The 13,292-nt window shown below is 38.0% G+C and overlaps 1 protein-coding gene across 4 annotated transcripts in view; it reads right to left on the bottom strand.

Moving 5' to 3' along the window:
- LOC144849189 (uncharacterized) overlaps nt 1-11,640 on the bottom strand; it is a 30,859-nt gene extending 19,219 nt beyond the window's left edge. For all 4 annotated transcript variants that reach the window (XM_078706222.1, XM_078706223.1, XM_078706225.1 and 1 more), the window contains exon 1: nt 11,486-11,640. In XM_078706222.1, the coding sequence (XP_078562348.1) occupies nt 11,486-11,603 (118 nt within the window). In that variant the 5' untranslated portion in view covers nt 11,604-11,640. The remainder of the gene's footprint in view (nt 1-11,485) is intronic.
- Between the last annotated feature and the right edge of the window lie 1,652 nt (nt 11,641-13,292).

Genomic DNA, 13,292 nt, shown 5'->3' with positions numbered 1-13,292 from the left:
CAAGATGAATAATTAAACAATAATAAATGTCCACAATATCGTTCCTTCTTGCCTTCTCTCCTACGCTGACACAAAACAAATTAGAAAGATAAAAGTTAAAACGATTCTGCAAATAAACAACTCCCACGCCTCTGCTCCCGTTCTGCTTGTATTATCAATTATAATTCTTCCTATTTTCTGACATATAAATAAATCAAATATAAAGTTAAAATGTTTCTTGATGTCGTTCTGCCCTGCAATCCGCTCCCCGACCAATTATTTCTTTCTCCTTTTCCACGTAAAATAATATCAGTATCAATCCAGTTACTCTTCAATATTTCCAAACAATTCTTTACATGCAACAACTTCTGCTGTTTCCAACAGTTATTTCTTCCGTCAATTTACATTCACAATTTAAATTAATCCTCAGTAATCTCAACAATTAACAGTTCTACATTTAAGTACAGCCTTATAGTATTACTTCCAACTCACAATTTATTAACTTCATGTATATCACTTTATTTCCTTTCTGCTTCAGCTCTATATCACCATAATTATCTCCAACTCACAATTTATTAACTTCATGTATATCTCTTTATTTCCTTTCTGCTTCAGCTCTATATCACCATAATTCAATTACTTCTTCTCCTGCACGTCTTAGTTTCTCATATCAATATTCACCTATCCCTTTCTGGCTTAACATAACATAGCCCTCCTTCTCTGTCTCCTCTCAATTTCCATCTCCCTTAAAATTCCCTCAATTATCCACATATCACCACCTTGTCCTTCTCCACCAATCAGCAACTCACACACTAACTTAACTCTTATACCTCTCCTCCAATCAGCAAACACCACACAATCCTTCTCTGCAAAACAAAAACTCTGCTCCACTGGCTTCACACAATAGCTTCCTAAAACAAAAGAAAGGTTCAAATAGTGAAAACAAAAGGAAAAGTAAGAATGACTTGCAAAATATATACACAACTTTATGTCACTTGTGACATTTACTCCCCTCTAAAAGAATAATGTATCAACATTTTCTCCATACCGTGACGGGTCCTATTTACACTCGACTTAAATAATCAGCTCCTACATTTTCACTGCCTTTAATCGCCTCTATTCGGAACTTGTACGGTTGTAGAGCCAGGGCCCATCTCATAATTCGCCCATTGGACAATTTCGCTCTGTGCATAAACACAAGCGGCTGGTGATCAGTTTCCAACGTGAAGTTTCGTCCATATAAATAAGACTCAAATTTTCGTACACTCCATACAATGGCTAAGCATTCTTTTTCCATCACTGAATATGCTTTTTCTCGAGGAAGCAGTTTCTTACTAGCGTACGCCACGGGAAACTTCACGTCACCATACTGCTGCATTAGAACCGCTCCCACTCCATATTCGGACGCATCTGTTCTCAAAATAAAATCTTTGTTTAAATTAGGAAGGCATAAAATTGGAGTACTGTTTAATTTTTCCTTAAGTTTAACAAACGCACTTTCCTGGGCCTTCTCCCAACATATTCGGTTAGGTTCCCGATTCTTCGTTTTGTCGGTTAATGGACAAGCAATCACAGAGTAATTAGGAATGAACTTTCTATAGTAGTTGGTCATCCCAAGGAATGACCGGAGTTGTTTCTTTGTTTCTGGTTGTTTGGCTGACAAGATGCTTTGTATCTTCTCCACTCGAGGTTGAACATTTCCTTTCCCTACCACATGGCCAAGAAACTCGATTGTTTCATAACCAATGAAACATTTGCTTGGTCGAGCAGTTAGATTAGCCCTGCGGAGACGTCCAAACAATTCAGACAAACATTTCATATGTTGATCCCAAGAAGCTGTGTGAATTAGAATGTCATCAATATAATTAAGTGTATTATCCATTCCTTTGAGTAATTTTCTCATGATACGACTGAAAGTAGCCGGTGCATTGACTAAGCCGAACGGCATGACATTAAATTGAAACAAACCATCTGGTGTTAGAAAGGCTGTTAAAGGTTTTGACGCTTCATCCATGGGAACTTGCCAATACCCTTTACTTAAATCTATCTTAGTAAAATAATGATCATGGGCCAACTTTGTGAACAGTTCCTCTTGGTCCGGAATCGGTTCGGCGTCAAAAACTGTAACCTGATTAAGTTTTCGAAAGTCCACGCAGAATCGATTTGACCCATCCGGTTTCTTTACCAATACTATTGGAGAGGCAAACGGTGCCCCTGAAGGCTCCACTACACCCAGATTTAACATCATATTTACCTCATCCTTAATGGTACCTCGCAACGCATGTGGAAGTGGATAGGGCTTGGAACGGATTGTATCATCAGTTTCCAGCTTGATTTCATGCTGCCCAAGTGTAGTCTTACCCGGTAAATCCGTCAGTACATCTTTGTAGTTTCCGATAAGTCGGTGCACCTCATGCTTTAGTGTATCATCCAGGCTTTCGTTGATGTGGATGTCGGCTGTTGTTTCTTTTGCTAGTAGAGGGTGGAGCTGTAAAAGATTCTCATTAGATAGATGATAATTTTGGTTATTTGTAAATGTTTCATTAGGTTCGCATTCAATAACAGCGGTGCTAGCTAATTCAAGGATACCAGAAGGCTCGGATACCCCTAAGGCAGCACTAATGTCTGCGGTTCGCTCATAATACTTTTTCAAGAGATTGGCGTGAAATATTTTGAATTTCCCGTTAAGGTCAATTTGGTAGTCTAGATACCCAAATTTCTTTACAACCTTAAAAGGACCTTTCCATTGAAGCAATAGTTTGTTTTTGTCTGTGGGTAATAAAAGTAGTACCTCATCCCCAACCTCAAATTCCCGGGACTTACTCTTTTTGTCATAATATTGTTTGTACCTGACCTTAGATTTTTGTAGATTCTTCTGAGCCATCTGACAGGTTTCATGTAGTCGTTCCCGTAAATCCATAACGTACTGGTAGGTGGTTTTTGTTTCCGGTGTTTCGATTTCTTCGGTCCACAATTCCCTTAGGATGGACATGGGTCCTCGTACGGTACGGCCATGTAACAGTTCAAAAGGAGAAAACCCTAAACTTTCTTGTGAAGATTCCCTAACCGCAAAAAGTAGTGGGTCAATGTAACGATCCCAATCAGTAGGCCTTTCTGCACACATACGTTTCAGCATTTGTTTGAGTGTTCCATTGAACCGTTCGACCAAACCATTACAAGCTGGGTGATATGGAGATGTCATTACCTGACGTATAGACAACAACTTACTAACTTGCCTCATGACTTCAGATGTAAATTGTGATCCCCTATCGGTAAGCATTTCTTTCGGGATACCAAGTCTAGAGAAAACACCAACCAAGGCCTCAGCAACCCGTTCAGCTTCAATATTTGGTAGAGGCACTGCCTCTGGATAACGAGTAGCAAAATCTATTATTGTGAGTATATAACGATTACGACCTTTAGACATGGGGAAAATGGGACCAACTATATCAACGGCAATCCGTTCAAACGGCACCTCGATCAAAGGCATGCTTCCTAGAGGCACTTTCGTAACTCTACCTTTTTGTACAGTTCTCTGACAAATGTCACAGGATCGACAATATCGAGTAATATCTGCAGTTACCCCAGGCCACCAAAATGTTGTCAACACTTTATCTGTCGTCTTTTTTACCCCTTGGTGTCCTCCTAATAAGGTTTCATGGGCTTGGCGCATTACCTGGCGTCGATAGTCAGCTGGCACTACTAGTTGGGTAAACTTATCCCCGTGTTCAATATTAGGAGAGGAAAATTGCCTATATAATAGGTCTTTATGATAAATAAACCTAGCCTCGGCTTGTTTGTTACTCACAGTTGTAGTTTGTTTCTCTGCAAGATCCTTGAATTTTGCAAGGCTGATATCTTGTTGCTGGGCGGTTTTCATAATTCCCGCTGTGATGATTTGCTTGTGTATTTCTGTAGTTTTAAGTGTTCTGAATGGTTTATCCATAGTGTTAGCTTGAGACCGGGTAACAACAGAACATCCTTGAAGATTTCGCTCTGTCCATGTGGGATCTGGATTTCCTGGTGCTCGTACTCCTGCAATATTACCTAATATCAAGTCATAAATAGGGTTATTCATACATAGTGCATACGTCTTTCCTGAAAAAAATGGAGTATTAACATGTATTAATGCAACCGGTAAGTTGCGGACCGTGCCATCAATCAGCACACAGGTTTTCTCCTTACCAGTAAGTTGTTCGGCTGATACAAGATCTTTCTTCACAACCACCCCACTACAGCCACTGTCACGAAGAACAGAGACGCAGCGTGACCCAACACAACCTGTATAAACGGGCATTTTACTAATTGAATTATTTAGAGCCGCTGTCATAATGGGAAGACAGTGCCCACATTGAAGAGTGACCTTATCACCATCATTATTGATACAACATTGATTTAAAGACTCTGACATTTTCGTAACCATACTGGCACCCACATCGGGGATTTCTTCTTTGGCTTTACATTCGTGTTGTTTTGTACATTTCTGGCAATCAGACTCTTTTTGTGGTGAAGTAGACAACCCAGCGCAACTGTTGGCGTCCTGTCTACAATTTCTGGCAATATGTCCTGTTTTTAAGCATCGGTAACATTTTGGAGGAGAGTTTGGCTTATGCATAGTTGAGGCTCTGCAATTTCTAGCTAGGTGACCTACACGATGACATATAAAACAAGTTGGACTACGGAAACTAGAAGGGCTTTGTGATGAGGATGTACTGGGAACATTATTAGAGGAGAGTTGAGGAGAATTTGGCTCTTTTTGTTTAAACTCTATTGGTTTACCAAATAATCCCCCACGAGCTTCCAAATATTGCTCCGCAATTTCAGCCATCGCTTGTATCGTTTTCGGTTGACGTTCCCTTAGGAACAGAGCTAGGTCCTTCCCACACCCATCGGTAAACTGCTCTCGCAGCAATAAATCTTTTAACCCCTGAAAGGTTTTTTCCCCCTCTGCTAGGTCAATCCACCTATCAAGATAATTGCTTATCCTCGCAGCAAATTGCGGGCCGCTTTCTCCGTATTCGGGCTTAGCTGTTCGTAACTTATGTCGAAATCCATCGGCGGTTAACTGAAACCGTTTTAGAAGAGCCAATTTCAACAGTTTGTAATCGTTAGCTTCAGCTGACGACAACCTGGAATAAACCTCGAGAGCCTTCCCAGTTAGTAGGGCACTTAAGTTAACCGGCCACTCAATTTCTTTCCACTCCTGACTAGTCGCATACCGTTCAAACCTTTTCAGATAGGCATCTAGGTCATCTGTTCGATCATGGAAAGGGGGTAATTTAGGTTTACTGGCCTTAACCCGTGACTCAGGATTGGGTAATACTCTACCACCCGGCCGTGCCCGATTCTTTTCTTGTTCTAATTGGATTTCTAACCTTCGCATTTCTATAAGATAGGCCTGATTCTCAGCTTCTTTCGCCCTTTCGTTTTCTCTCTCTTTTTCTTCACTCGCTCTTTTTCTCTCTGCTTCGTCCCTCTCTAGTACCTCTCTCCTCTCTCTCTCTTCCTTCTCTAGTGCCTCTCTTCTCTCTCTCTCTTCCTTCTCTAGTGCCTCTCTTCTCTCTCTCTCTTCCTTGTCTCTGTTTCGCTGTTTTTCTTCTCTCTCCCTGTTTCTCTCTTCTCTCTCTCTGTTTCTCTCTTCTCTCTCTAGTGCTCTCTCTTCTCTCTCTCTGGCAGCTTCCTCTCTCTTTTCCACAAACTCTCTTAATTCCACTCCATCTAACCCCAACGCTTTTCCTGCGTCAACAATTTTAGTGAGATCCATTTTTTAAGAAAAAAAAAATATATATATATATAAGTATCCAATATAAGTATACAGTATGCCAATAATATGGCAAATAGACAAACCAAGAATCACGTACAATTGTTTCATCTACCAATGTTCACGCTAGGTTACAAAGTCTCCCGGACGAGCCCCCATAAATGTCACACAGCCGCAATTACGGCTCTTTCGGACATGTAATTGCTGGTAACCAACGATGAACAACGGTAAATAGCCACAACTGTACACATATAAATGTAAAAAGTAAAATTTAATAATAATCTTTGACAACCAATTCTTTCTTTTATAATTCAAACCCCCCCAAAAAAAAAACCCACAAAAAAAACCCAACCAATTCTCAAACAATGATACAGTCTTCCTATTCCCCACACACTTTATGCAATTCCCCAAATTTCCCAATCCTTTCAAACAAAATATCAACAATCTTCTTATTTTTAAATAAATCCCCGAAACCCCCCTTTCAAATACAATAATATCACAAGATGAATAATTAAACAATAATAAATGTCCACAATATCGTTCCTTCTTGCCTTCTCTCCTACGCTGACACAAAACAAATTAGAAAGATAAAAGTTAAAACGATTCTGCAAATAAACAACTCCCATGCCTCTGCTCCCGTTCTGCTTGTATTATCAATTATAATTCTTCCTATTTTCTGACATATAAATAAATCAAATATAAAGTTAAAATGTTTCTTGATGTCGTTCTGCCCTGCAATCCGCTCCCCGACCAATTATTTCTTTCTCCTTTTCCACGTAAAATAATATCAGTATCAATCCAGTTACTCTTCAATATTTCCAAACAATTCTTTACATGCAACAACTTCTGCTGTTTCCAACAGTTATTTCTTCCGTCAATTTACATTCACAATTTAAATTAATCCTCAGTAATCTCAACAATTAACAGTTCTACATTTAAGTACAGCCTTATAGTATTACTTCCAACTCACAATTTATTAACTTCATGTATATCACTTTATTTCCTTTCTGCTTCAGCTCTATATCACCATAATTATCTCCAACTCACAATTTATTAACTTCATGTATATCTCTTTATTTCCTTTCTGCTTCAGCTCTATATCACCATAATTCAATTACTTCTTCTCCTGCACGTCTTAGTTTCTCATATCAATATTCACCTATCCCTTTCTGGCTTAACATAACATAGCCCTCCTTCTCTGTCTCCTCTCAATTTCCATCTCCCTTAAAATTCCCTCAATTATCCACATATCACCACCTTATCCTTCTCCACCAATCAGCAACTCACACACTAACTTAACTCTTATACCTCTCCTCCAATCAGCAAACACCACACAATCCCTCTCTGCAAAACAAAAACTCTGCTCCACTGGCTTCACACAATAGCTTCCTAAAACAAAAGAAAGGTTCAAATAGTGAAAACAAAAGGAAAAGTAAGAATGACTTGCAAAATATATACACAACTTTATGTCACTTGTGACACAAATGCATTATCTCCTTATTTTCAAAATACGGCTGCATCATAAACGACCAGTCTTCATAATCTCATTTTGTCAATAGTTTTTGTGACTCTAATATTAACCCCATGGGTTACTATTAGAGTAGTGGATTATTATTATAGATTGACTTATAAGGTTGGTTACTATTAGAAGTAACGCTTAGAGGAATGCTGTGGTTACCTACAGTGTGTGGCTATGAAGTATAGTACGTGTATCATCATCATAGAGGATTATAGTGAATATTAATATATTACACTATAATATCTATGGTATCATGTACTGTGGTTTACATTATAGCATCTAATTATTTTTTTCTGCTACCAGCCGATACGTAGGCTACTCAACTGTATCAATACCATCTATTTACATTGATTAATATTCAATTTCCTCAACAAATTGCTGTAAATAAATAGGTAGAGCTATAATAAGCATTGAATTTGACTTCTCACAGTGTGCTTATTTCAATTCAATTCAATTAAAACTTTATTATACCCCATGGGGAAACTCTGTTGGCCTTTTCAAAATACAGTACATACAAATATAAAATGGATACAGTACATAAAATATATAATATATATACAGTATGCGTACGTTCACATTGAACTAGAACGCAAAACAAAATACCGAGTGAATGATCAAACAATCGGCGGTTAAATAGTCGACGTGGAAAAAAGTACGAATACGATCGTTTTGCTTATTGATAGCATGCTGCATGAGAGTGTCTTTTCCGACCAATTAGAGGTGCCATTTATCATGAATGTTATGTGCGAGAGTACCATTTTAACAAAATTCTCCTCCTCAAGCGGGGTGGGGGGGGGGGGGGGGGCAGTGTCCTAAATACAGTGTCCGAACCCCAAGCACACGAATGCATTGTTGTTGAATGGTATGGATTGAGGACTTTTGGCGGACTTGGCTTGTCATAGTACAGTAGTATGAAATAGTACATTTAGTGCATTAAAATGTTTAAATAATAACTAGCGTTTTTGACTATTTCTATGCCATTATTTATATTGCTTATTTCACTATTACGGATCATCGCTTACAGTCAAGAAGGATTATAATAGGCTAGTTTTTTGTGGCCAAGACCTTTTTGTTGAGTTTCGATTTAGGGACGACGTGGTTATTTAAGGCTGGTTTCTTGCCAACCAATGTGGATACGTTACGATTACGTCGATTTAGTTTCTATAGGCGTCACATATTGACCTACGGTTACGTACAGAAACAGAAGTATATCAGAAGGTCAATCAATCAATCGTTCGATTTATATAGCGCCATTCCAACAGTCATTGCTCATGGCGCTGCCAAAAATATCAGAAAATGTGAGTTTTGAGTAGTGACTTAAGGTGCTCAATAATGATGTTTGTTTAATGTTCAAATATAGGTGGTTCCAGGGCCTGGTCCAGCAATACAGCAAGTCCGATCTCCCCAACTATGTTTGCTCCTCAGAATGCCCAGTAGCGCTGATGACTAATCTTAGTTCTCGCCCACCACCTCTCCTTAATTGTCAATAATTCTGAGAGGTATTCGGGAGCGCAACTATTTAGGCATCGGAACAACAGCAGCATGATCTTAAAATTAAACACGCGACCCCACGGGTAGACAATTTAACTCTTTTAACAATAGCGTAAAATGATCGTAGTTTTTTCAATTATGTAGGCCTATTATATATCTCACCATTAGTTATCTTTGAAACGTCTACCTAATTAGGTGATCATTTAGAATAAATTGATCACCTATTGTTATGGTACACATTTGTGTTGTTCTTATTATTTATTTCTTTCTGTAGAGATTTTGTGTGCCGATTATCTGAAAAACTTCAATCTCAATGATTTTTTAATTTATTTTCTCAATTCCTTTGTCATAATCAAACCTAGCCATAAGCTTTTCAGAGTGATCATTCACCAGTGACGTCATTTAGACGCCTTTTTCTGAAATCACATTATCAATGTTATTTTTTTTTGACGTTTTCATCAATTTAGAGCATGAGTTAGGCCATTTGCGTGTTCCAAAAATTACTGCGCAAAAACACGTTTGAGTGCTATACGAGCATATTAAAAATGACAAAATGCGCACATAAATTTTACAAAAGTGCTGAAAATGGTAAAAAAAGGCCTTTTTACAATGAAAATAAATCTTTCTTCATAAATTTCTTCATTCAATAGAGCGCATCTTGTTTATTTTTGCCCGATTTTCTTTGAAATTTTAATATGTGCTGGCTCAATTAATTATTTTTTCCATTTTCATTTTACTATTTCTTACTACAATTTTGAATAACTTAGATCGCGTAATTTTATCTTCACCTGTATATTTGAATATCTTACAGCTCTTCAGAATTAAAGTTGACCTTGACCTTATTATGAAAGCTGATGAAATGTAGATATGAATTCATATAAAAATTAAGTCTATCTGATGTTGTGACGTTATGGACAGTTTAAATTCGTATCCGGATATTCACCCCCTGGACATTTACCCCCGGAAAACTACCCCCCGGACAACCACCACCTGGACAACTACCCCCTTAGGACAACTACCCCTTTAGGACAACTACCCCCCGGACAAATACCCCCCGGACAACTACCCCCTTAGGACAACAACCCCCTTAGGACAACTACCCCCTGGACAACTACCCCCCGGACAATTACCCCCTGGGAACAACCTGACTCTGCAACAGTGTATAATAGGTAGTTGACCGGGGGTAGTTATCCTAAGGGGGTAGTTGTCCTAAGGGGGTAGTTGCCCGGGGGGTAGTTGTCCGGGGGTTGTTATCCTAAGGGGGTAGTTGTCCTAAGGGGGTAGTTGTCCGGGGAGTAGTTGTCCGGGGGGTAGTTGTCCTAAGGGGGTAGTTGTCCGGGTGGTAAACATCCGGGGGGTAACTGTCTAGGGGGTAGGTGTCCTTGAACCGTTTAAATTAAAAAGTAGTTTTTCATCTCTTTCTTAAAGGTTATACACATTTCAAAGAGCGCGCACCACGCTTCTCGTGCCCAATCTTCTTTCAAATCTCATATCTTTTTGCTCAATTCATTATCTTCCGAAATTATCATCTAAGTTTATTTTGATAAAGTCATCATACCAAAAAATTAGAACATGTAACTTAATTTTTGCGATCTGATTTTAACGTACGTGCATGTTTTAAAAAATTAAATGTCAGTAAAATTATAAAAATGCTCACCTATATATTCTTCGTCAAAGTGACAAATTAAATTTCAGTTATGTCTGTTTTCATTTAACAACAAACATAAACATGAAAACAGCATTGTCTGGTATTATTGGCAACATTGTATTTGGGTATATATATTTCATAGCCAAACATAATTACTGTAGGTAACCGCAGCGTTCCATTTTTATGTACGTCAGAAGAAGCCTATATACTTTATGCATGCTGACTGCCAGTGATCTAAACAATAGGTACGCGGTTGTCTGGCGGTGTGTACTTTGTACGAATCGTTCATGGCCTAGCTCGGTGTAGTGCGGTATTCGTGTCAATATCGTGTTATATCCAGGGACCAAAAATGCGTATTTATTTTTCAGGTGAAAATCGGCAATTAATTTGCTACTCTTTGAAATTTACAGACACGTATCGCTCGACGTACGCTCATACAGGGAAGAAGTTAGAGTTATTCACGAACAAATTTACGATTTTTTCAATTTACGAATAACCCTTGAAGGATTTTCAGAGATGAGGGTATTGGGCCTGTCGGGGATGGGGGTTCGTAGTCGGTTAAAGGGGGCGGGGGGCGGGGGCGGGGTTTCGCCCGAACCATAAAAAAAAAACACTGGCAACGGGCCTGATCTATATATCTAAAAGCACCACAGCATAACATGTTTACAATTATCACATTATTAACTTATTTATTTATATAGCATAACTTTCAACATTCCCGTAAATTAGTCTCATTTTTTTAAATAATTCAGTCATGGTGTACCACGATACGAGCACCAACCTAAATTATAAATGTGTTTAATAAACCGTGTTTACGCGAAATACAAAGGCCTACCGTATTGAAGGCCTATCTAATTCCAATTCTACTGCGGATTGTCCACCCCAACCATCATCTAGTTCCGTTTACACCAGCTTCACGTCGATGACATTGTTGTATAGCCCTACCTGCAGACCCTATAGGTCTACGCCAAACTATGTCACCATGTATTGAATGACAATACTTACTGGCGACTATTCACATTATGTTTTTGTAATTGCTTTTGTAATATGTCATGTACATATTGAACCATGTTATAGGCCTACTTACTACGTTGGTCTGGAGAATCACATTCAGAATGTTCCCTCTTCCTTGATTCGTGGTGTTTTTGTTCATTACATTCTTGGTTGGTATCGAAATCATTTGGGTCGTGATGAGCGCTTGCCATTTTGTTCTGCAATGTTAGGCCTAACAATAGCAGAATGTCTTTGTAAAATTACACAAACACTAAGTACATAAAATGTATTATTTATAGCTATATTTCCTCGTAATAATGTGTACTTTGTTAGTTATTGAGAAGAGGCGTATAAATAATTGTCTGGGAATTTCCAGTAACATGATATAGAGGGCGGGCGTCGGACTATGACATTGGGTTGATCAACAGCCTTTGTAGACATACGATGAAATCATCCAGCGTTCTTCAGTTGACGGTGATTCCTTTAGCGCAAGATGATTATAAGTCCTACGTAGAACATCAATCAAACTTAAACTTTCAGGTCTTCTTTAATTTCTATATTCCATTACGTCATCACACTCAAGGGAGCCTAATATTTTAAAGCAGGACGTACGTATGAATGAAACAAAAACAATAATCTCAAACTCGACAAACTTAATTACCTATCCCCAAAAAATAAATGTGTGTTAGTATCTTAAAACTTTGTTTCTCTCTCCCTTTCGTGAAGAAACTGACTTCTATTTCATTTCAAAATTCAGTACTACAGATAAAATAAGTGTTTAAAAAATAATTTTAAAAATATCAAGATTAAAACGGGTTCCGGCCCGATGCCACCTTGTCTTTTGCCACCGGCCATGGGCCGGGTGGCAAAAGGCCAGGTGGCAACGGGCCTAGACCCGATTAAAACTTATAAAAACATTTACATTACACACATATTGATTTCTATTAAATTTCTAATTTCTATCGGAACCATACATGTTTCTGACAATTTGATTTTATATGTGCAACATCAAGTCATTTATGATCTGCCAGTTATCTGCCATTTCTCTGCCTTATTGATAAGATATCTATAAAAACAAGAATTATTATTCTTTTTACAATTTCATTAGGAAGGAATTATTTTCTTCCATTCAGAATGAATTGCATATATAATCATAAAATATTAATCAAGGACGGAAACGTAAATTTAAATTTGCTAGAATCTTTTCTTTCCTTGGTTGGGATTAATTTCCTCAATATTCTATCTCCAGTCATGTGTACGTTTACCTCTTTTAAATGGAATACATTACCATGCTTTATTTTGGAATTATACAAATCTGACCAAAAGAGCAAACAGTGAAATGGTTACAGGGAGTAGGAAGTTTACTTAGCACCGCTACACAGCATTTGTAAAAAAAGATTAATCCTCCATTTATACTATTGTATGCATTTTTCTTACAGAAAACAAAAGAAATCGAAAACACTTCATCCTAGAGCTATAAGATTACCATTCATTCTGTCTGACGAAAATAATGTTGACGTCATTATAAATATTGTGACGATAAAACGATTCAATTGTTCTTTATGAACATGACGTCATTTGATTGGATTTTTCAAAAATATCAGGCAGCATAAGGTTAACCTATTATAGTTCTAACGCGGGCTGGGATTAAAGGCATGGTCAAGTCTGTATAGAAAATGTTGTAGTGGCAATTCTGAGCTAATTTTCGAAAATATAGGTCTATATAGTCTTGGGAAGGTCTAAAAAAACTAAAAAAAGTTAACCATCCCCTCGGGAAACATGCCCAATCGCAAATCGCACAATCAGTGGCCCATTTTAAAACTAACAAATTGCTTTACTCCAAACCTATATCACCAATAGTAGGCCTAAGTTGCTATAACTTGCTAAACAACACGAATCCG

This window comes from Antedon bifida, chromosome 7 (genome assembly GCF_963402885.1).
Source record: "Antedon bifida chromosome 7, ecAntBifi1.1, whole genome shotgun sequence".
In the NCBI taxonomy this organism is placed as follows: domain Eukaryota; kingdom Metazoa; phylum Echinodermata; class Crinoidea; order Comatulida; family Antedonidae; genus Antedon; species Antedon bifida.
Note: the sequence above shows the minus strand (reverse complement) of the source record. Positions and strands in the feature narration are given on the sequence as shown.